Source organism: Mustela nigripes, chromosome 2 (genome assembly GCF_022355385.1).
Source record: "Mustela nigripes isolate SB6536 chromosome 2, MUSNIG.SB6536, whole genome shotgun sequence".
Taxonomy (NCBI): Eukaryota; Metazoa; Chordata; class Mammalia; order Carnivora; family Mustelidae; genus Mustela; species Mustela nigripes.
In genome coordinates, this window is record NC_081558.1 from 107,354,193 (window position 1) to 107,379,821 (window position 25,629).

Genomic DNA, 25,629 nt, shown 5'->3' on the forward strand with positions numbered 1-25,629 from the left:
CCCATTTGTGTTAAGTTCTAAACTTAGTCTGGTTTTTCTTCTGAATTAATTCCCAGCTCAGCATTATTCTAAAAGTAGGCAAAGGAAGAGGAGAGGTGATTACAAAATTTTTCAATTTGAATTTTATTTGCCCTATTATGTTAGAGCCCTTAAAAATTATGCCGAACCTGGTATCAGGGTAATAGAGAAAGCACTGCACCAGAATCAGAAACTTGAGATCTGGAAATCACTTCTTACGCTAACTCACAGAGCATCTCTAAACAGATTACTTTGTGTTATTGGGTCTTGACGCTTCCATCTATGAAAAGATGGGGTGTGAAAAATTCTCACTCTGATACGCTCTCATTTTTAGTATCATGGGTACAATGGTATTTAGGGCTCTCCCCTAAATGCTGACACTGGTTCTCTCGATTTCTGGGTTTGATGGGAGTCTTTTGACTCTGTCTGGACATTGTCTTTCTACTTTCTGAATTTCTCGTCCCCTGTTCTCTCAACCAGTGCAAAGCAATGATTAAATACCACCAGCAAACAGTTTTGGCTACCCCAATTCCAGTCCACAGGAAGAGTTGATTGAATTCAAATACAACACTTTTTTTTTTTTTTACATTAATTTTAACTACTTAATTCATTGAGTCTCTGCTGTTTGCCTGAAACTGGACTCACATAATATGTATATTATTTCTAATATTCTCAGCTATACTGATTGTTAAGTACTCCTAGTCCCAGAGTACAAATAAGGAGACTCAGACCCTGATCAAAGTCATATTGCTAATAAATAGCAAGGGTAGGGGCACCTGGGTGGCTTAGTGTGTTAAGTCCCTGCCTTTGGCTCAGGTCATGATCCCAGGGTCCTGGGATCAAGGCCCCATCGGATTCTCTGCTCAGCAGGGAGCCTGCTTCTCCCCCTCTCTCTGCCTGCTGCTCTGCCTACTTATGATCTCTCTCTCTATCAAATAAATAAATAAAATCTTATAAAATAAAATAAATGGCAAGAGTACAAGCTGAATACAGATACCTCTGGCACTCTTTTCATTCCCCAAACTGCCTTCATTCATTCACATCCTCTTTCATTCAGTAGACCAACAGTTATCGAATCCCTACTCTGTATGCAGAATTACTGTGGCTCTAGGGATAGTGCAGGGAACAAAAAGAGATAAACCTCTTCCCTCATAGAATGGACACACTTGTTTGTAATAAACTATCAAGAGCCAAAACAGAGTTATTGCATTTTTGTTGTGTGCACTTAAAAATCATGCTTACCTACCACCTTTACAGTCAGAGTCCTAGTGAGATGGAAGGTACGCCCATTTTCTGGGTATGTAACAACACATGTGTAATCTCCATTGTTCGAAACCAAGGCGATGAGAAAACTCAAGTTCAGGCCTTCAGCTACCACATTATTAAAGTTCTGTATTTTCTGACAGCCCTAGAAGAAGTAAAAGAAAAGATGTTCAGCATTTAAATACATGCACAGAAAACATACAAATGCATATACACACACACAACTAATTTTGCACAGAACATACAAATATCTATGCCAGCTGTATCTTTTACAAACTATTTTGGTTGAGTTTTTGATGATGTTTCTGCGAAGAATAAATGTGAAGTTTCATTATACTTTCTACAAAAGGAAAATAGGACTTCTAACTGAAATATGGATTCTAAAGTACAAGCTTCCTGTCTCAGGATCCTATATTTGAATTTTGGAAATCCATGTTAATAGTTAAACAAGGTTACCAAAAAAAATTGTTAAACAAGGTTAAAGTTTTGGAAAACAACTTAGGCATCTTAAGGAAGTTCATGTGCTGCTATTTAAGAAATGCTTATTTTTCATTTTTCCACATTTGTTTAGTGATTATATTAATTTGGGAAGCCAGCCACTCTGATAATTGAGGTCTCATGTTAGGTGCCTGGTTTCAGTGTTTGTTGTTGTTTTGTTTTGTTTTATTTTGTTTTTTCTCTCTCTTTTTTTTAAGGTTTTATTTATTTATTTGAAAGAGAGAGAAAGAGAGTACAAACAGGGGGAGGGACAAAGGGAGAAGCAGACTCCCTGCTGAACAGGAAGCCATCCAGACAAAGGGCTCAATTCCAGGACCCTGGGATCCTGACCTAAGCCAAAGGCAGCCACTTAACCTACTGAGCCACCCAGGTGCCCCTGGTTTCAGCATCCTTGATGGCTCTGTTGAATCTCTCTATTGGTCACTGACAAACATTTTTGGCATTTCCTTCTACTTATCTCATTTTCTTTTTACAATTCAATATTACAGACTTCAGAATCTAAAATGAAAAGATATTTTATAAGTCTTATCAACAGTTATTTATTTCTACTCCAAGTTATGCTTTTATATACTTCTACTGATTTGTAAAATTTGGAGATTGAAATACCTCACTCATCATAACTGGGATCCGGGGCACTTGGGTGGCTCAGTGGGTTAAGCCTCTGCCTTTGGCTTAGGTCATGGTCTCAGGGTCCTGGGATAGAGCCCTGCATCGAGCTCTCTGCTCAGCAGGGAGCCTGCTTCCCTTTCTCTCTCTCTGCCTGCCTCTCTGCCTACTTGTGATCTCTGCCTGTCAAATAAATAAATAAAATCTGAAAAAGAAATTTAAAAAAAACAAAACAAAACTGGGATCCTGTTCTGGCTCTCTGAGCCTCACTAATTGGCTTATATTGTTTTATTTGTTGTTGTTGTTTTTCCTCTCAAAGAAAAAAATACATCAACTGTCCAAAAATTACATGTGGAACATTCGCTTTTAGAAAAACTTTTTTTTTTTAAATCATTAATTAATCTGTGGCAAAAATGAACTGGGTTATGCCCAAGGTCCTTTAGATCTCGAAAATTCAGGAAGGTTATTATTGACTTGTACTTTAGATTTACTGTATCTACATATGTAACTCTGATTCTTGAATATGTAAGGTTTTTTTACTTCAATTCCTGTAGCATGTGTTTTGAAATATGACAGTTACACTGAGTGGCATATTTTGCAATCCTTTGTCATAGGAACTATGTCTTTTAAGAATATCGCTACACTTTTGACTCATGGAGATGATCATCAAGAGGAAGCTGTTATATGCTCAGTTATTTTCTGAATGCAATTTATCTTGTTTTGATAAGCAGTGTTTCTAGACACTTGTCACATCAGCAAAATATTTCAATCCTCGTAGGTTATCACAAAGTATAAGGCCACAGAGACCTGTACTCTTCTAATGAATTTATGTCAGATTTGGTTTAAATTGAGTTTAGACTATCTATAGAACTCTATCTGATTTTTGTGGCACCTTTCATTTAAACAGTTCAAAGCTATTTTCTTCTCTCATTTGTTAGCTTAGCTGTTCTTAAATCCCCATGAAGTAGACAGATCAGACTAAATATGCTCTAGTTTTGCAGGTGAAAAAAAATAATGAGACAGACAGATAAAGAGATATTCTAGATAACACAGAGCAAAGCTAAAGCTCAGTTTTCCAGACAGATGAACAAAAGTTTTACACTAGCTTCTTAACTAAGAATGAACACCTCTCCTTGGGCTGGAAAAATTGCATGGGCACATGTATTTACATGCACTCCATTATCCCATCTGACCTTTATTCCAAACTTAGCAAGTCTGGAATGCTTTTATGTTCATTTTATAGATGAGGGTATCAAGGCCTAGAAAGGTTAAGGGATTGCCACTGTCATAGAGCTAGGTAGTGTCAGAGCTAAAATTTACATCTGGATCTACCTGTTTTAAGGCCCTTGTTTTAAGTCCACCTGACACTGTCTCCCTACCCTATCCTGTGGCCCTGCACATATCCCACACCCAGGCCAGCCCCAGTGTTAATAGTGTGCTATGTCTCTATCACTTAGACGAGGTGGATTCCCACAATTCATGATAAAGTGGAAAACATACTGCTCCGGATAAGAAGTTAAAAATTACTACTGCCCTTGTCAACAGCACTTCTTAAGAATGTACTAAAAGAAACTTATTTCTTTGACTTATCAAGTATCACTTATGTGAAAACTATTTAAACACATTTGATTTAAGATTTATAGTATGTGCTACAAATATGAAGAAACACCCCTAACTCAAAGCCTTTTCATTCATTCACTCATTAGTTCATTCATCCTTGATTATGAATCATAAGCCATGTACCAGGCCACTGTTTGAGGTTCTAAGAATATAGGATTGAGTAAAACAAAGGGTCAACTCTTATGGACTTATCATGAACAGAGAAACAGAGCAAGCAAGGAAAATGGTACAAAATAGCTGTGTGTTGATCTCTTGCTAGCTCTCTTTTTTTTCTTTCTCTTAACTAAACCCATGAGCATGAACTTGAAATTCGGGCTGGATATGCTTAAGGGTATTCAATGGGCCCGTGAGTCGATGGTGTAAGTATGCTTTCTTGTGAGATTTTCTCTTTTTTCCAAAAAGGAAAAAAGAGCTGCTTTGTCTAGAAAAAAAAAAATTTTCAAATTAAGGAATATTCCCAAAAAAATTAATGGAAAAGTTTCAGGTCTGATCTACTATTCAGAAAAAGCTGGCCACTCAAAAAATGTAAATTAACTAGTTTTAACCAAAAGAAGTATAAAGAAAAGAAATACAAAAAAGCCACTTCAAAGTTATTAGAGCTATAGCATGTTGGAAAAGGATATAAAATAAATATTTTACATTCTAAGCATGCACGTGCATGGCAGGGGTAGATCTGGACATTGGTGAACTATAAATAACCATTAACTTTAGCCTATCACATGTGATGAACTCTAATTCTTACAAGCAGTTGCATCTCTAGACCCTTCGGCACACGTACCTGAGACACACAGTATGTTTTTAACCACAATAAAGTATTCCTAAAAATAAATACTGCAGATTTCAAAATCATTTCTTTGGAATCAAGGGGGAAAAAAAGATTTGAACAAAAATCTAGATATCCAAAGAATTAAAAAAGAAAAAGTTTCCAAATACAATAAATGATTACTGGTAAGTTGATTTCTACTGTGAAGCAAACACTCGTCTGAGTAGAAAATAAGTCATCCACTTAGTTGACCAATCAGTTCCTCATTTTGAATTCAAAAGAGAGAAGTTCGACAGGAGATAAACGTTTCTAATACGTAGTGGTAACCATAGCAACCTACCGCAATATATAGGTAAAGAACAGCACGAGAAATGACTCTGAGATCTTTGAGAGGAAATAAACCGCGTGCTGAAGCATGGGGGGGTGAGTGAGGGGACGTTGTGACTAAAAAAGGACAGATATTTCCATTCAATAAACCTACAACTTTTAAAGAATTGTAGGAGGGCACAAGAATGGAAAAGGTATGGTTCCTGACGTAGAGGCATGCGGTCTAGTGCAGAATTGCTACAAATACAATCAGAAGCATATTGGGGTGGGGAAGTGAGGGAAAAGATTAAACACAAAACATTTAGAAAAACTTCCTGGAGGAGGAAGATGTGGGTCTGATTGTTAAATGGCAAGTAGAATATCACCAGCTATGTGGGAGGAGGGGAGACTTGGGGAAGTGACACCCTAGACATGGGGAAAATGTGAAAAAAATCCCCTGCATGGGATGTCTGCCTGGCTCGGCTGCTGAAGAGTCTGCCTCCAGCTCTTGAACCCAGGGTCTTGGGATCCAATCTTGCATCAGGATCCTTGTTCAATGGAGAGCTCTTTCTCCCCCTGCCTACAGTTCCCCGGGCTTATGCTCTCTCTCTCTATCTCACTCCCTGACAAATAAATAAATAAATTTTTAAAAATCTCCTGTACTTTTACAGCATTTTACCCTCTGTGTTAGGCCTTAACCAACTTTATGATCTCTTTCCATGCTTATTTCTTCCTCTAGAAAACTAACTCCCAGGGGTATGTGGGAGGTGGATGAGTACTGTTACCTGCATGGGCAGCAACTTGCCCAATAATTAGCACATGGGAAATGCTCAGTACATTTGTGTGGTAGGTTAGAAATATGAGAGAAGGAAAGACACAAGACATGGTGTTGGAAGTTCAAGAGGTATGCACATGATAACAAGAAGATGAATACAAGGATTGTAATACATGGGATGAGGCAGTTGTAGGATGGACAGGGAAACCGGGTGAGGATACAAAATGAGTTTGAGATATAACATTAGAATAGTTACGAATATCTATCGACATTTTTGCACCCAAGATTAAGTTGCTATGAAAAGCATCTTATTTGTTCACAAAGTCTTCTCAGAGTTCTATCCACCAGTCACTTCCAATGAACTTCAGAATTACATCATCCATCATCCAGTGTTTACACAACAAACACTTAATAAAATCCCTCCCGTGTGACAGGTACTGTGTTAGGAGCTGGGCATACTGCAGACAGTAAAAACAGAAATGAACCTTATTCTCATGTAATTTTCCAATCCAGTCCAATTCATTCAATTATTGAATCAGTTCTTAAATACAAAGTATATTGGCCTTGTTTTGGGTTGTGTGCTTGTTATTCAAGGGATAGAAAGAGGTCACTACCCAGTACAGAAGAGAGAAATGCAATCATTACAGTAACAAAGATGAGGTATACCTTGAGTGCTTTGACAATACAGAGTGGGTGATTCATTCAGCCTAAGTCAGCTACAAGATTTCTCAGATGCTTGAATGGGGTTCAAGTTTAAAGGATGGACCTTAATCCTCAGAAGTCCAGAGACTATACATAAAATGCTATGTGTACATATGCATACAAATAATTCAACGTGTATGGCTTGGAAAGAAAATATGATACATACTTCCTTTATACCAAAGGTTAAAAATCACTACATTGGGACTACAGAGAAAGGAAAGAGATAACCAAACTAAGATGTCCATCAGATTGAAACAAGCACCTTAAAATAAAGTCGATTACATAGACCTTGGACTAACCTAAAAATACATGCCATGCCAACAAGAAGGCCAAGTTTGGCATTGTTTCAGACATGTTTGAGATGGTACTATCTCCGAAAAAGCAAAGGTTTTCAATTTTCTGAGAGGTTTTTGTTTTTTTTTTTTTGTTTTTTTTAAGATTCCATTTATTTATTTGACAGAGAGAGATCACAAGTAGGCAGAGAGGCAGACAGAGAGGTGGCGGGGGCGGGGAAGCAGGCTCTCCGCTGAGTAGAGAGCTCAACGTGTGGCCCGATCCCAGGACCCTGAGACCACGACTGGAGCCGAAGGCAGAGGCCCAACTCACTGAGTCACCCAGGCGCCCCCTTCTGAGAGATTTATAAACAATATCTGGCCAATTCCGATTCATGTCACTGAAAGTTAGAGGTGGAGGCATTATTCTAATTTTAATGATCACACTGAGTAAAAGGAAAACCAGCTTTTTGCAAATTGAGATCTGGAATGATATCTATCCTGCTAAATGGCAGCTGAGAGCTTTTCAGCAGCTGCTATCAAGGTAATATCCAACACATCCTCTAAAGTGGTTCCTCTGATCCTCAGTAAGAAGGGGAAAATTGCCTTTGTTTTTACAAGTGCCTCTGGAGAAAACTATTGAAATATCCAGTTATAAAAATGAGAACAAGAAATGATCCAGTAGTATGAAAGTCAGGATGGCTCACCATATTCTAAAGCTTTTGCCTCTGAGTAAATCCAATAATAATTGTAACAACAACAACGGCATCACACTTACCTGTGTCTTTATGTCTATGCATTCAGAAGACCCTATGTGAATAAACATGCAGCCTCCAATTTATACATGTGTTGTGTTTCAAAAGTTCTTTTATAAGCTGGCTATTTGAAATTCAGTAAATCACTTCCAAACCATGGTTTGGTTTCCAGGCTAGTAACAAAACCTGGCTCATTTGACAAACATTTACAGAACATCAATTTAACTCAGAGGATTGTCGAACTAGGGACTATGAATTCTGGCCCAGACTGAAGAACTCTTGGCCATGTAGAAAACAGCAGGACAGAAGACATGCAGAGAAGAAAAATTCAAGCCCATCCCATTTCTCCTGCAATTCTTAAAGAGAAACTTCTGATTTTCTGTTCCCACCAATCCCAGTTTTCTGAGCCCCTTCTGACTTCCCTGAGTGATCGAGCCACTGGTTCTCTTATGGCCCCCAGTCTCCCTTGTGACCTAGCCTGTGTGCAAAGCTGGCTCTGTCCTTCAAAGCGCCTCACACTCCAGAAATAAAGATTGAAGCACCCTCCCTGTGTCATTTCTGAAGAGTATTAGCTTTGGAACCCGACAAAAGTGTGTTCCCAGATTCCCCCATTACTGGCTGGACTGTTTCCAGTAAATTATATAAAATAATTTAAAGCTATGGGACCAGGAAAAATCTCTCAACCACTCTGTACTTGAGTCTTCTTAATGATAAAATGGAGAAAATGACAGACCCTACTCAATGTTGAGAGAATTAAAATAATCAAAATATTTGGAAGAATTCCTGTGCTCAGTAAAAGTTAGCTATTACGGTTTACCTCTCTGAGCCTCTGGTTCCTAATGATATCGACTCTGAAGGATGTGGTGAGTATTACATATAACATATAAAGTACCCAGTACAAGGTATTTTACTAGGAAAATGCAAGAAATGTTAGTTTCCTTTCCCTTTTCTCAATTCATCAGTTTTCACCCTCTGCCAACAGAAAAACAAATTTGCCGGAACTGATTAATGTGCCTTAACTCTCGCAGTTATTACTAAAAGAAACTATTTCTCCAATGTCAAGGTAGGGAATTCAGCTGATAACAATGGAAAGAGAACTACTGTAGGAGAGCCAGGATATCCATGCAGATGCAGGAGGTGACTGTAGAGGGTAGGAAATAGAAAGCAATGTCATCCCTGCTATACAGGGATGGGAGAATCCCCCTGCCAAGAACCCTGATTTTGTTCCCAAGACTGCAGAACTCTCAGGATTAAAGGTATCAGTTGATTACTCCAGGATGGAGAAATAAAAAGCAGCACATCAATAACAACCTTTCCAGAATCAGAGAATAGGAAGGATGTCTTGTTACTGGTTGTCCTCTTAGTCACCTGAACATTGTTGGGGATGTGCCATTGCATTTTCACTGCTATGACTTTTTTTCTTGATTTTTCTATGTTTCTTGTCTTCATTCACCCTATGAACATTCTCTCCAGATTTTGACTTTAGCCCTTATCCTTTATGATTTTATTTTGCATTTTGTCTTTTTCTTAAAGGATTCAACTATCACAGAGATGCATCCAACTCTTTATCTCCAGTTTTGATTTTTCTTCTACTCTCCAGACCCATATACATGTAACCACGACCTACAGGTTGCTGCTCCCTAGAGATCTCACAGATATCTCATTGCCCCTAAACCACTCCTCCTCTGCTGTCCATACCTTGGTTAATAGCACCAACATTCATCCAACCAGAAAAACAAAAAAAAAAAAAATCTAGAAATCTTTGAGGACATAGAGATGGGAAAGTCATAACTTCAACCTCAAGAAATAGTCAATCTCACAGGATACATACATGTACATTTCTCCCTCTTCTTAGAACCAACAATTAATTCTCTTTGGTACTCATACGGAAATTAGAATTCCACTTTTTAATAAGAGTAAAAATTCTTATTTATAAACTTGTCTGAATTAAAGTGTAGGATCTTTTTGGAACTATGCAGGGTAGGACATATATCTTATTCATCACTGTGTTCCCCCAAACCCCTGACATATTGCACCGAATACAATTGATCTTTAACAGCTGTTGAATGTATACATGGATGACAGTGAAACAATAAAGAAAGTGAAAAGTGACATGGAGATAGGCATAAATAAGTTGCTTTGGAATTATATTAGGGAAAAAAATATTTCTAGCTGGAAAGAAGAGAGAACATTCCATAAAGGTGGTAGAATTTGAACTGTTCTAAAGAAAGAAGAGGGGGCCTTCCAGTTAGGTATGCATCAAGAAAAAGGGAAAAAAATAGAATATATAAGGAAATAAAATTAATTTTTTTCAGACCATTGAGTATTCAAAGTATAGGAAAAGTGAACAGGGTTAGAGATGAGAGAACTCAATTGCAGGTAAAGAGAAGAATATTTTTTTTAAATTGGAAAATGCATTATACTTATTAATGTAAAATTGTTAATATTATTCTTTTAATCATTTTTTATGCTGTCTGCTATGGAACATTATGATCATAGAATATACAATGATCAACTGTACCTGTACCTAGCCTCAAAAGTATAAATTCAACCTATGTCTTATTTCATCTACACCCACTCACTGCACCCACCCAAAATTATTGTGAAGCAAATCACAGACATTATATAATTTCACTTGTAAAGATTTTTATGTATTTCTCCAAATGACAAGACCTTGTCTTCGGCAAGCATAACTATAGTATTATTATTTAAAAAGTGACAACTCATTGTATTATCAATATTCTGTTTTCAGAGTTCCCTGGTTTTCTCATAACTTGCTCTATAGCTTGTGTGAAGAAAACACAATCTAATTAAGGTCCATACATTGCAACTAGCTGTTATGTATCTTAAGTCAGTCTTTCTATCTCTCTTTCATTTTCTTTCTTCTTCCTTCCCTCCCTGTCTCTTAATCATTTTACTTTAGCATAAAATATATACAAAAATCACTCAAATGTATGCACAAGTTCATGTATTATTATAAAGCAAATACTTTGTAAGCACCACGCGGGTCCAGAATAGATTGTTATTGGTCACCCCTGAAGGCCTTCCACATGCCCCATGTCAATCACAGCTCTTTTCCTCCCCCGTCAAAGTAGCCACTATTTACACTTTCATGGTAAAATCAATTTCTTATTTTTCATTTATAATTTTATCACCTACATGCCCATCCTTAGACACTATAGTTTCATCCAATGTTAAATGTGTCTTACGTGTCTCAAAACCTACACATTCCCACATCATGCCTTTCTTTTCCTTGTAATTTATTGGTTGAATAATCTAGGACATTTGGCCTATAGAATTTTCCAGTCTGGATTTTGCTAACTGCAAACTCATGGTATAGATCAATACATTCCTCTGTTCTCTCTATATCCTGCAAAATGGCAATAGGATCTAAAGGGTGTTTTGGGTTTTGTTTTTGTTTTGTTTTGTTTTGTTTTTCAGACTCAGGTTTAATCCATTTGGCACAATTATAAAAGTGATATTTTATTCTTTCATAAGAAGGAGTATGTCTAGCTATTCCCTTTCTTATGATGGTATCAGTCACTGATGCTTCATGCTCAGATTTATTAGTTCATTAGGGGCTGCAAATGATTATATACTTTTATAAAAACACATTTCTCTGCACTATTTCATTACTCAGTGCACATTTCTTACAGTAAAAGAAGAATAAATAGCTGATTTTTTCCCTTTACTCATTTTCAAGATAACAAATTGATTTCCTATCATCCACTAAATGTGACCAATTATTTAAAAATATCATTATGAACTTAGGGATTTAAATTTAATTCATAAGATTCAACCCATTGTGATTAATAACTTTACTGAAGCTCAAATTGTTCCATTATTGGCCAACGGAAAACTCTTAAAGTTGGCTCCTAAGTCATTTCATTAATGACTTAAACCATTAGATGCTAACATTTTAAACTATGATTATGAATTGCCTATTTCTTCTTTTAAATCTGTCAACTTTTGCTTCATGCAGTCAGACACACTGCTGCGAGGCACATATACTTGTACTATTTTTATGACTTCCTGATGAATTGACCCTTTTATTATTCTGAAAAGTCCTCTTTATCTCTGGCAATACTCATTGTCTACAGTCTACTTTATGTGTTACTGGTATATCCATTCTAACCTTCCTATTTTTATTCATCATTTATCTTTAATTTTAAATTCCTTCTCCTTTCTACTTTCTGTTCATCTCAAGGCATTATCTATCATGTTCATTTGCTGCTATGTCCCTCTTAGTTTTAGCTTCCTTTCTGAATGACTTATTTCCATCTTCCTAACTTTCTAATTTTGGATGTTTCTAATTCTTATTGATCTATGTTATTATTTCACATCTCATTTCTTAATATCTTTTAGCTCATTTTTTAACTAGTAAGTCACATTATATTCCTCTGGCATGCTTCTTTTTTTTTGGTAGAAATGTTATTCTGCTTCATATTCTCCTTTTTCTTCTCAAGTTTGAACGGGATTTTACCTTGGTTCTTTTATTTTAAAGTTTTATTTTTATCTGTTTAGAGAAAGAGAGCACATGTGAGCAGGGAGAGGAGAAGAGGGAGAAAGAGAATCCAAAGCAGACTCTATACTGAGCGTGGAGCCCGACATGGGGCTCGATCTCAGAACCCCAAGATCAAGACCTGAGCCCCCCAGACACCCGTATCCTGGCTCTTTTTGTTATTAATTTTTATGTTAAATGTGTTTTTTTTCTGGGCTTTTGAATTTGGCAGGATTTTCTAACTTCACAGAGCTCCCTCTTCCAAACTACGATCTTGAGATTTGTTGAGTCTGCTGCTTCAGAACTTCTTACTATGGGCCTCTTGGACTCATTCTCTGTTAGAGAGTAAAACTCTTCCTAACTTCAACTCTTGTTCTCAAACTGGCCCACCATACTTTACAGTAAGGATTGCTGGTTCCTTGTTCTCCAGTCTAGCAGGGACCACATGATTTCCATCTGCCCCTCTTCCCTAGACACTGATTCTATATGTGGTTTGTTTCACTTATGTCATCGAAAGTGATTCTTGTGGCTAACTCATCCCTGAGTTTGTTCTAAATGTTGTCCAGTAGTTTTTAGCTTTGGCATATGTGGGTATGTGAGGAGATTAAAAAAAATAATAATAAGGCTGCTCCCACAGGTGCCATCTTCCAACATCTTCGTTTTTGACTAAATACTTGCCAAGTCTCTCAGATGTGGAAGAGACCACAGATGGGCTGTGCCCACAAATGAGGATAAACATGAGAACACACACAGATAGTAGAATACAGTGCTGACTAATCAAGGAGCTGACATTCACCAGATGAGCGAGCAGCTTCTGACCTCACTTAGCAGTGAAAAGAGCAAGCAGGCATTTCTCAAATGGTATCTCACAGGGAGTTAATAGAAATATGGTAGTTCTAGTTGTCCAGTGAATGTAATTTAGGAAATGGTGAGTTGAGACAAAGCATTCTTCACCACTTCTTCAAAATGGAGCACAGATAAATAAAAATGGCACAAAGTAAAGACGTGGTAAAAGATTTGCATAAAATTATTAAGGAAGAAATAAAAAATCTGACGAGAGAAATCTCAGTTTCAACATTAACTGAAGAGTCAAGGACAGACATTGCCATTTTAGAGAGCATAAGATGCTCCTGAGTTTGCTTACCATGTACCAAGTGATGGTTGGTTTGACAGTGGAAGGAAAGAACCCATCTACATTTGGACATGTGATCTTCTGAACACCATACTCTATATACAGCTTATGCAGTGGGAGTTTCATGGAGGAATTGAAGCAGCTGTCTTTCTGAACCACTTCCAGAGGAAATGCAACTTTGCTGCAGTATGTGGTGTTCCTGAAAAGAGAAATAGCCAATAAATGGGCAATTGCCTTTGCATTGGATTTGATGCAGCAATCACATGAAAATGAGCTAAGTGAAATAATGCTGCACATTGAGAATTCATTTCTATGTGAGTTCACATAGAAATTAAGTGCATTATGGAGGTATTTCCTCTACCAATTTGAGGTCACAAAATAAAAAACAGACACAATTAGCTACTGTTGATATATTAAAATATTTACATTTTAGGATGACTGGGCAATTGCATTTACATTTGAATGTCCACACAGGTCATTTAGTCTGCCTAGGGGGCTCTTCTCCTCCCTTATACAGGGGATAATTTTCAGCCTCATAAGATATATTCTCTGACTTAAAAAAAAAAAAAATAATGGACAGTGGTAGGATTGATTTTTCTGGTTTCCAAAGTAAAATCTAGATGTTATCCTCAGAGGAATATTGAAACAAGAATACAAGTGGTACAATCCTGGAGGATGAATCTTAATTTATAGCCCTAAGACATCAATCAGTCCACCTTACATATGGAGGCTTTCCATGCCATCCTCCATGCACCCCATTTCTAAATTAGGGTTCTCATTCTCTGAGTACCTCAGACATTTCCTTGATTGACTTTATCATAGTCCAAACAAGGGCATGGTCACATGTAACTTCTTTTGTTCTTTGCATGTAGTACAGTGTCTAAACTTTCAGTAGGCACTAACTAAATGTTTCAAAAATAAATGGAATGGATGTAAAACATGCGTCCGTGCACAGGAAAACAATAAAGAGAACACAGATAATAAAAATAACTGATTTCTTAGGGTTATGGGTAAATGGGTCGTTCACTGCCTACCCTTTTTTGTGATTTCAATTCAAAGTGCCAAATACATATAGATATTCATTAAGTAATTAATTGAGGCTAACTACAGTGAAATGGGGGATGCATTTCCCTCGCAGGATGGGAAGAAGAGATGTTTAAAGATGACTTAGGACAATGATAATAAGGTGAGAAGGGACAGTGGCAGCTATAATCACCACCTAAAAATAGCAAAAGGTCGACCAGGTGGAAGAAGTATTCTATAGGTGGACATTATACAGGGGGTAATTTTCAGCTTCATAAGATATATTCTCTGACTTACAAAAAATAATGAACAGTGGTAGGACTGATTTTTCTGGTTTCTAAAGTAAAATCTGGATGTTATCCTCAGAGGAATATTGAAACAAGAATATAAGTGGTACAATCCTGGAGGATGAATCTTAAATTATGGCCCTAAGACATCAGGCCTTTGATTTTACACGGGTCAGTTCAAGGACATTCTCCACTTAGGAATCGCCTCAGGACTGTGGGAAGCTTCTGGTATCTCCACAAGACAAGCTCACTTCTAGATTTTCTTTAGGGACAGAGAAGATAAGCAGACAGGTAAACTGAAGAGATGGCCATCTGGAAATTGATAAATCACACTAAAGGAATACTCAGGCTTTAACAGCCATGCTGCTCCCATAATGTAAAGGTTAGAAAAGTTTGAGGAAGAGCTCTAGATAAGTAGGAAACAGAAATAGAGTTAATGAAACACTAAAATGCAGAGAAGAGAACAAGGTCATCCAGAAAGCTACTGATGACGCTTTCCCAGCTATTTCTGATGTCCACCTGTAACAGATTAACAATTTCCAAAGATGGAAAGGAGATTTTAGGCTGCTTTTCTCATTGGGTGGATACAGATGCCAAAGCTCTCAGACACAGAGTGACGTGCCTCAGGTCACCAGCTGAGTAGCATAAGGGCTGGGATGCCAGCCTGGTTTCTGTGTCTTTCCTCCCATGCTCTTTCCACTATAATCTGTCTTAACTTCTCCTACAAAGCTGTCTTGGGCATAAAGAGTGGACAGTGCTCTTTGGAAGCCTACATACTAGTCTAGAGTTCATTCCAATAAAACTAAAGAATCAGGTGAGATCCTCAAAAGGGCCTTCAGAGGTTCCAAGGGACTCCCAAGGCCACAATAATGAAAATGCATTCTGTGACAGAGAAGTCCTTTTTCACTTAATCGTAACACAGCTTGGCTTAAATACATCAAAATGTAGTCACATTTCTCTATCAGAAAATGGTCAATATCCATGAGAGACAAAGGACATTCAGAAGACCGTGTGGGACTATCTATTCTTGTGTTATTCTATGCTGTTGTATCGTTTCATCATTCAGCCCTATTGTTATGGGCCGAATTGTGTTCCCCAAATTCATATGTTGAATACTTAACCTCCAGTAATTCAGAATGTGACCATATTTGGAGACAAGTCTTGAAAGAGGTGATTAAGGTAAAATGAGTATGGTGGGCCCTAATCCAATATGATTGATATGCTTATAAGAAGAGGAGAATAGGACAGAGATGATGCAGGGGGTCGATCATGTGAAGAGACGGAAAGAAGATGGCGGTCCACAAACCAAAGAGAGAAATGAGACCAACCCTGCCAACACCTTGATCTTGGAATTCTAGCCTCCAGGACTGCAAGAACACAAATTTCTGGTATTTAAGCCACTTTTCTGTGGTATTTTGTTTTAGTAGCCCTAGCAAACTAATAGGTGCATACTGCACCTATTAAACAGTAGAAACTGTATAAAAACAAAACAAAAACAAAAACAAACCATAATCCACAAACCAGATGGGAATTTAAAAGACAAAGTAAGTCTTGGAAGCTAAAAGGGGACCTTGGGAAAAGAGTAGCCAAAGATCCAAGCCTTAAAAATGACTATTCTTTAGAGGGGCCTCAGTTGTTGTTGTTGTTGTTTTTCCTTCTAAAGATTTTATTTATTTATTTGACAGAGAGAAAGAGAGAGCACAAGTAGACAGAGAGGCAGGCAGAGGTTGGGGGAAGCAGGCTCTCTGCTAAGCAGAGAGCCCGATGTGGGGCTTGAACCCAGGGCTCTGAGATCATGACCCGAGCTGAAGGCAGAGGGCTAACCCACTAAGCCAGTCAGGGGCCCCAGGGCTCAGTTTTTAAAAGCTTATTTATTTATTTATTCATTTATTTTCAGAACAAAAACAGTATTAATCTGTGGTAATAGAAGAATAGGTATATTATGGTTTAAAATGCAAAATCTATATGAATTTTCAAGATTCAACAAAGTGGATTTGAAAGAAATTTTGCAGTATTTGTGGGGTTCTTTGGATTATATTCTTAGATTCCCAGTGATATGGTGTTTATTTGCTTTGAAAGGCAATTTTGGTGAAAAAGTTTGAAAGGTATTATTCTAAATACATTTGGTATCTCCCAAATATTCTTCTTCCATAAGGCATCCTAAGGCTTTCTTCTGTATCAGGGACATCGGAAGATGCCATGAACAACAGAAATGAATGGGTTCTGCTCTCTACTGTGCTCATTGTGTAGGGAAATAGATACTTTCCGGTGAGGCAGAAATGCAGGCAGGTTCTAATATCAGGGAAAAGGAAAAAAATAAACAAGGCTCCATCATTAGATAATCCTGATATATGTCAGGGTTTGAAAAGGAACTAGTTATGGAGAAAGAGCTCAAGAGTGCAACCGTTTTCTCTGCACACCTCTTGGGCAACATCTGCTAATCCACTGAGGTGAGGTGTAACTCTTTCTAGATGTTTCCTTCCCTGCCATAGCTTCATAGCAGATGCATCCTCCAGAGAAAAGCCCAAGAACGAAAGGGAAAAGAGAAAGTCCCCACCAAGAATCAAGCTACCTTAGCATGCAGGTGTAGTTGCCGGTGTCGTTGAGGAGGGTGGGTCGGAACCAGAGCACATCTTTCTCCTTACTAATGCGGTTGTCAGGGAGACGGAAGTTAATTGGCTCCTCCAGGTCCCGGTCCTGCCTCGTCCAATACCAGATCAGAGTCAGGCCAGCTGAGTGGGCTGTGCTGTAGTTGTATTTCAAGAAGTGTTCAAAGAGTGGGCACTTGAGGCGAGCTGGCTCATCTTCAAACACTTGGATCTGCCTCATGGTATCTAGTCCCCAGTCATCACAGCGTTCTGGAACGATCAAAAAGGAAAGAAAGGGCTAATGAGTCACCTCATGTTAAAGGCCTTCTCAGGACACCCAATCTTTTCCAGGAACCCCCCTGTCTGGTGATGTTCAGTAACCTCTCTGTAATAATTGCGTGTAACGGGCACTGTGGTATGAAGAAATGATTTCTGTATCTTCCTTTAGCATCTTTTCATTACCTCTTAGATAATGACTTGATCTGATAACTTGAGCTTGTCGTGCCCCATAAGGTATGGGGGAGAATCTCACCTGAAAAAGAAATCATGTGCTCTTTCGCCCTCTGGAGACAGAGGAGGTTCTGAGGAGAAAATTGTAACTGAAAAGATAACCCTCCAAGACTCTCGGTTCTTCCCAGGTCTCCTGATTTGGGGGCTAGATCTGCCCAGACAAAGATATCTATCTACATCATAGTCTCAGGAGCAAAACTATATATGTAATAAATAAAATGAAGTTTGTCACTAAAGTTTATGGTTGCATATTAAGACAACATTTTTGTGGCAGCAGATAATGGAGAGAACAATTAAATTTTTGGAAATTTAATTTTGATAAAAGCAAAGAACTGGAAGCTTTATGACTTGCAGAAGGATTTGCAAGCAATAAATCCCTACGTAAGTAATAGATCTCTGAGAAATTTAACAAACTGGCTTTTCTGAGACTCAACAAATTACTATTATTTATAATTCCTATGCCTTTAACAAGAAACACCTTTTACAATCCAATATACAAAGAAAGAATTGGGAAGATCAAAATGTTGTTCACACCAATACAAACGTGATAGTAATTTTTTAAATAAAACATCTATCTTACCAGATTCTTCAAATACATTTTCATTAAAGATATGAAGTTGCAGAATCAGTTCATTCGGTTTATAGGATATTACAACCACAGTTTTTCAGATACATAACGTTAGATGGAATATATACAACCACTTTCACTCCTTTCTGAAACTCCACTAAAACCAAAATAATGTTTTCAAGACTTAACCCCAAGAAAGAGCAAGAGCAGGAGAAAAGCTAGTAACAACATCAAAATTGACAAACTGTAACCAGTTCGGCCCATTTAAATACTTTGCTTTGTTTTGTTTTTCATCTATTTATACACCATGGCTTTCATCCTGTCTCCTAGAGCTGAGAAATGATATATTTTTATCAAATAAAAGAAATGCTCAACTGTTTTAAAAAATTAAAATTAATGGATAAATCCTCAACCTGTAGGGGAAAATTGGGGAGCACACCAAAGAGCAATTCAGAATATGGGGAACACCCAGAAGGAACTGCCAGCCTCACAATAAGGAATCACTATTGCCATTTGCCCATTATCTCTGGGTTCTCCTTCTAAGCATATTGTAAGAATCTACTTTCCTGCTCTTTTGGAGGAGAGCCCATGTGACTGAGTTTGGCCAATAGGATGTAGTGTCACTTGTGTTGCTATCTTAAGGGCTCGAGCATATTTTACCGTGCTCCCTTTTCTTCTGCTCTGACAAATATAAAAGTGCAGAGACTTTAGTTTGGGTCCCTTGATGTAAATAACATACAGCAAAAGAAGGAAAAAAAAAAGAAAAAAAAAACAGAAGAGATCTGTCAATTAAATAAGTTGACGAAAATAGACAACCCACAAAAATATTTTCTAAAATTATGGAAAAAGAGAAGATTCTAAAAACTGTTAAAGAGTAAGAAAAGAGACCAAAAAATGATTACATAGAAAAGACAGGAATCATGGGGCGCCTGGGTGGCTCAGTGGGTTAAAGCCTCTGCCTTGGGCTCAGGTCATGATCCCAGGGTCCTGGGATTGAGCTCCGAATCTGGCTCTCTGCTCAGCAGGGAGCCTGCTTCCTCCTCTCTCTCTCTGTCTGCCTCTCTGCCTGCTTGAGATCTCTGTCAAATAAATAAATAAAATTAAAAAAAAAAATACTTGGCTACCACAAGGTTTCCAGACTGGAAACTTTAAAAAAAAAAAAAAAAAAAAAAAAAAAGAAAAGAAAAGACAGGAATCAGAATGGCTATGGGAATTTCGAAAAAACAAGACTAGAAGCTAGAAGATAATGAAGCAATATAGGTGAAGGGAAATTATATCCAAACATGAATCTAAATCCAAGGAAACAATCAGCTGTGAAGGTGATGCTTTCAGACACATCAAGACTCAGTAATTTTCCTTCCCATAAGCTCTTTATCAGGAGGCTTCCGAGGGACATGTTCCCAAAATGGGGGGGGGGGGGGGAAGAAGAGAGAAAATTATGGGATTGAGGAAGAGGGGATCCAATTCAAGAGAGAGGGGAAGGAATTCCCCAGAATAACAATGAAGGAGATCCCAGGCTAACAGCTATGCAGCAGGGTTTGAGGTGAACCAGTGTAAGTAAAAGGTAATAGAAATGTCCAATTCAAAAAAGAATAATTGTGACTAATAAATTATCTGATGAAATTAGCACTGTGGAAAATTATGCTAAAAGGCAATTATAAAGTATGAAAACAGTTACCCCAAAGGTCCAAATTAAAGTAAGCTTATGAAGTCAAGGCACTTAATAACTTCCAAAAATAAGGAAGTAAACATAATCATAGTTCATTAATATGTGAAGGCATACTCATTAAATGATTATTGATCTAACCAAATATTGTAGTATTATTAGCTGGAGAGGAATGGGTAAGGAAGGGAGAGGGGATGGCCATTTAAGAGAGAAAAACATCAATGAGATGTTTATTAACTATGGACTATAATTAAAAAGTGAACAAAATAGTGTCCAGGGTTGACTAAATGAAAAATAGTAATATACACAAGTTGATTAAGAAAATACAGATAGGAAATGCTAGAAGAAATAAATAAAATACTTAAAAGTGGTAGCTTCTGAAGAAGAGAGCTAACAGATGTGAGGAAAGTTGAGGCAGAAAGTATTTTTTATAAGCCTTTTAATATACTGGTCTTCAAAAACAAAATCTCCATGAATGATTTCCTTTGAACATCATTAAAATAATAATTAGGAAAAGAAAAAAGGAAGGTACGAGGGCATATCCATCATGCAACAAAATTGGCAAAGCCATTCTCAGTGTTTAACCATCCTAATGTATTTCTTCTCTATTAGGAAAAAAACCCTTGATTTCATTTTTTAATTCCAAAATTTGTATCAGTATGTTTTGGCACGACAGTCATTTCATTTTTAAATTATAAGATGATAGTTTAAAAAATAAAGAGAAGCATAGGCAGCTGGGCAGCTGATGGTGTCTGGAACTTCACCATATTATTTGTTATCTGAATAACAAAGATGCTATCTCCCTCTGCATTGCATAAAAACATTCTTTACACTGTTCCTAAAGGCACCTCTCTCAAGAGCTCTGCACAATTTTCCAAATCTGGATGATGGTAGAGGCAAGGCGATTAAATGAAAAATTATCCTCTTTCCTGCTATCCTACTCTCTAAGCTGAAGGCAGAGGCCCAACCCATAGAGCCAACCAGGCTAAGTGATTTAAATCAACACCTCAGAAGTTGATATTTTTGTTCAACTACAGCCCCTTGAGAGAGCAATGGCATCTCTGTGGAGCTCTGCCCTAAGCAGTGGCAGAGATCTAGTCTCCTTCATCCTGTGAGGCTACCGTATTCAAACTTTTCTGGCCCTTGGGGTCTCCATGTGAGGGCAGGCAGGCGAAAGCGTCAGGGATTATGCTGGGAGTTTGAAGTTAAACCATTTCTGGCCTCATTCATTGGCCAGAACCAAAACAAATGGCCCCAGTTCAGCTGCTGAGGATATCCATGTAGAATCCATACGGGCCAAGGAAAACCAGGGCTCATGAATACTTAGACAGTCTCTGCCACTTCTGCCCTTGTGGTCACCAGAGTTCCATTTCATACTTCCTAAGTTGGTGAGGTGTCACACTAACTTGTGGTTGAGATGTCACACCAGCTCTCTGTTCATCTCCCTTTCCGCAGTGTGCATTCTCCTACTTTTACAGAAGAAAAATTGACCTGTCACTTATCATCTATCTTACTATTAATCATTCCCAGGATGGTAAAGACCTCCAGGGACCAAACAAAGTGACAATTTGTAATATTGGTGTCAGGAAGTCTCCTTTAATCAAAGCACCATTAACCCTCAGAAGGGCTTTCTCTTCCCTCCAGTTTACCAGTGTTCCTGTTAAGAGAGTCATGGCCCGAGACTGCTGTCTACTGGTCCAAGTAGGGGCGATCTGAATAGAGATAGGAGAATAGAATCCGTATGGATTCTACATGGATATCCTCAGCAGCTGAACTGGGGCCATTTGTTTTGGTTCTGGCCAATGAATGAGGCCAGAAATGGTTTAACTTCAAACTCCCAGCATAATCCCTGACGCTTTCGCCTGCCCTCACATGGAGACCCCAAGGGCCAGAAAAGTTTGAATATGGTAGCCTCACAGGATGAAGGAGACTAGATCTCTGCCACTGCTTAGAGCAGAGCTCCACAGAGATGCCATTGCTCTCTCAAGGGGCTGTAGTTGAACAAAAAAATCAACTTCTGTGGTATTGATTTAAATCACTTAGACTGGGGCGCCTGGTTGGCTCTATCGGTTGGGCCTCTGCCTTCAGCTTAGGACATGATCTCAGGGTCCTGGGATTGAGCCCCACATCAGGCTCTCTGCTTAGCAGGGAGCCTGCTTCCCCTCCTCTCTCTGCCTGCCTCTCTGCCTCCTTGTGATCTCTCTTTCTGTCAAAGAAATAAATAAAATCTTTTTAAAAATAAATAAGTAAATTACTGAGACTTGGGGGGGGGCATGTTGTTACAGTGACTAGCTTTTCTTATCTTGACTATTAAAAGATGGCAGAATTTTCCTTCTATAACATAATTCAGTAAGGCAAGCACAGACACATTTTAAAACAGTGTTTGTTATAGGACCTTACATACTAAAATTCAAATATAGATCAGTCACCAAGATTTGGGGCTGATTCCTGAGACTTAATATCTTTTCAATCAATTTAAATGTGATTCATCTGAAAGTGGAAAAGAGATCATTACACCTGGTAGGTATCTCCTTTACAGAATGTTCCATGGGCCAAATGAACATATCTATAAAGTGAATCAGCCTCCATTCCATTAGGGACTGAAAACACACATACCGGTATTCCTAAACATTAGCTAAAAAAGGTATTGAGCTTTTCCTATAGGGTATTTGCCCATTTGGAATTTGTTGTGTGAGTTTTTAAGTTTCCCTCACCGGCCACCTGAGGGTATTTTTCAAAGCATTTCAAATTATTCAATGACAAAATAAAAATAAAATCTATGGCAACAGGCTGCAGTGTCATGTACTACCAAATTAATTATATGATTCACTGCAGGCACCAGCCGAAGAAAAGACTGGGGAAAAAGGCTGTGATGCAAATCGATTTGTCTCTAATAACAGCGAAGGGAATTTAGCAAGTTATTGGCAGAGAGAATTACCTTTTTGTTTAGAATGTCCTTTCTTACCCCATTGACTCCACAGTAGAAGTCCTCTCTAAATTGGCCTTCAACATGGGGAGCCACAAAGTCATCGTTTCCCTCGGCCAGAGGATTTCTTAAGGCTGAGGCTTGGTGGCACAGAGGACTAATGGAATGTGCAAGCCTCCCAAAGCCAAGTCACTGGAAAATCCAACCCACGCTCCTGACAGCAATTAGCATTTATATAGCAGGGTATACATTTTAACTAATTAATCTCACAACACCCTCTTGGGCTTTCATGCTCATTCCCACATTACATGCCAGGAAACGGAGACAGAGAGATTAATTGACTTACTTTTGCCTGAGTGGTAGCACAAATAAAAGCTGCCTGAACATAGATCTCGGATGCTTGTCCCAAATCTGTGCTCACACATTCAAAGCAAGATATTTCCCACAGGAAAGCTATTCATGTATTTGTATTTATTAAATATTCATTCAGAACCTGCTGTGAGCAAGGAACTGTGCTGGGTGCTGGGGTAGAGAGACATGTAGACTTAAAAATTCAGGGAGCTCAGGTATAGAAAAGAAAGAGGAAAAGATTTAAATATTGAAAGACCTGAGGTAGAATTACATTCCACGAGGAATTATTTGCCATGGGCCCCGTATTTGACATATCACCTTGGACGGAAGCATTTTGTCCCCTCTCAGACTCAGTTTCTGCATGTGTCTCATAGTGCTGAATGGGGATTAAAGGGCGCAGTAGAATGAAAGGAGCTTAGTACCTATTAGGCTAAGTTCGCCTAATAAATCTGAGTAGGTCCCTACCTGTCAGGAAGCTGACAACCTGGGAAAAAAGAAAGACGAATACCTGGTGGAATGAACCAACTATTATAACAGACTTCTAGGCAGAGCAACAGCTATTATATGATTCTATTCTATTCTGTTGGGTGGGGGATGGGAAGGGTAGTCCTGAGATTGCATTGTGATCAGAAACAGTCCCTTTTTTGACATGCTCAACCGGAACTCTGTGTGCTTTAAAAACTGTCCCGTCGGTACATTCTAGGAATCTTACGTAGGCCTGAGGGCAGAGACTAAGAATCCTGGAAAGGCTGGTTTTATAATATATTCTTACAGTTTTGCTTAATTGTGTTTTTCTAAAGGTGTGCGTGGCTTCTCGGGAAAATTGAGCCTGGGACTGTGATCCAGGGAGAATCCAAGGTATAAGCAATGTTGCATGAGTGGCAGGATGACAAAGAGTAAGGCAACAGGTTAAGAGTTGGTGAGTTTCTGAGGCGAGATACAGGGTGCCAGACACAGAAACACTAGCAGGAGCCCTGACAGAAGAGGCGTGTGGCACAGAGCCCAGAGAGCAGCACGATGGAGGATAACAGACAGGATTCAGAGGCAGGCTTTGACACCTTCTGGCTTTATTAATTCATTTAAAAACTACATACTGAGCATCCTGTCCTGCGGCAAATGCTAAAGTCGAGGCTCAGAATACACTGGGGAACAAAACAAGGTCGCATGGAGCTCACATAACACAGGGAGACTGACGATAAACAGTTGACACACTGAGTAAGAAATACATAGCGTATCCAGGAAGTAAGTCAATGGAACAAAGAAACACATAAAACCTGATAAGACAGATCAGGCATGACGGAAGGGGAAGAAGAAAGAAGGAGGAGCATGCAGTTTTAAAGAGGGTAGTCAGGGTAAGTCCCTCAGCCATTATGAACCTCCACTTCCCAAACCAGAAATTCAAGTTCATACTTGAATTTATTTGAATGTACTCTACTCTGTAGAGTAGTTATGAAAACTGAATGAGTCCAAGACATAAAGTACTATACCTAGCAACTGCAAAGTCTATGCACATATTACCTAAGATTAACCTGTGGATTGCCATTTTCTACGGAAAACACTTTCCTCACTCGGGTCTACTGAAGAGACTGCTAGACATGCCCATTTACCATGTGCACACACACACCCTTTTTCAAAAGTATGGGAATTTTTATCTCGGCACAGAGCCATTCAGGATAAAGGCTACATTTCCCAAGCTTTCCTCTCACTTGGAAGTGTTCAGGTGACATAGTTCTGACTAATGGGATACGTTTGAAATTTCATGATCCTAAAACCCCTTCTTGAGAGGTGCTCATGTCTTACTATGTTTCCGATGCTCCTGTTCCCATCCCATTTCTCCCATCCTGATGCTTGGAATATGGATGTTACGTCATGGACCAGGAGAAAGAAGGCCACACTTGGAAAATGGTGGAATGGGAAAGTGAAGGGAGTTACATAAGGTGCTGCCTCACCGACCCTGAGCTTTCTAGCTCTAGACTTTACATGAGAAATAAACTTCTGCATATCCTTGCTCCTTCGAGCATGCCCATAACCTACCAGTGTCACCAGCAGCTTGTGAGCTTGTCAGAACTGCAGATCTTCTGCCCTGCCCAGACTAACAGAATCAGAATCTGCAGTTGAATAAGATCCTCAGATGATTCCTAAGCCCATTAGCATTAGCTACGTATTAGTTTAAACCACTGTTATTTTCTGTCTCCTTCTTCACAGCTAGTCATCATACTAAAGGATAACAATCTTATTTCATCTGTTCAAGTCAGCAAGTTGTTGACCACCTGGTAAGTCTACCTCTTTGATGGACTACATGTAAAAACATATATTTGCTTTTTGTCTCTCCATGGAAAAAATATTTTAAAATACCAGGATAATTTTCCAGCAATGTTATGTAGTGAAAAACCAGTTAAAAAAAAATTTCCTAGAGTAGGATGTAAGTAGAAAAAATACCATTAAAACAGATTTCTTTCCTTTTCTTTTCTTTTTTTTTTTTTTTAAATTCAGGGAGAG

At 38.4% G+C, this 25,629-nt stretch overlaps 1 protein-coding gene across 4 annotated transcripts in view; it reads right to left on the minus strand.

The window, feature by feature from the left end:
• The window catches only part of IL1RAP (interleukin 1 receptor accessory protein), a 129,479-nt gene that overhangs the window by 27,198 nt on the left and 76,652 nt on the right, over nt 1–25,629 (minus strand). For all 4 annotated transcript variants that reach the window (XM_059391281.1, XM_059391282.1, XM_059391283.1 and 1 more), the window contains exons 3-5: nt 17,094–17,379; nt 13,224–13,410; nt 1,261–1,426 (exon numbers count right to left, since the gene is read on the minus strand). In XM_059391281.1, coding sequence (XP_059247264.1) covers nt 1,261–1,426; nt 13,224–13,410; nt 17,094–17,379 — 639 coding nt within the window. The remainder of the gene's footprint in view (nt 1–1,260; nt 1,427–13,223; nt 13,411–17,093; nt 17,380–25,629) is intronic.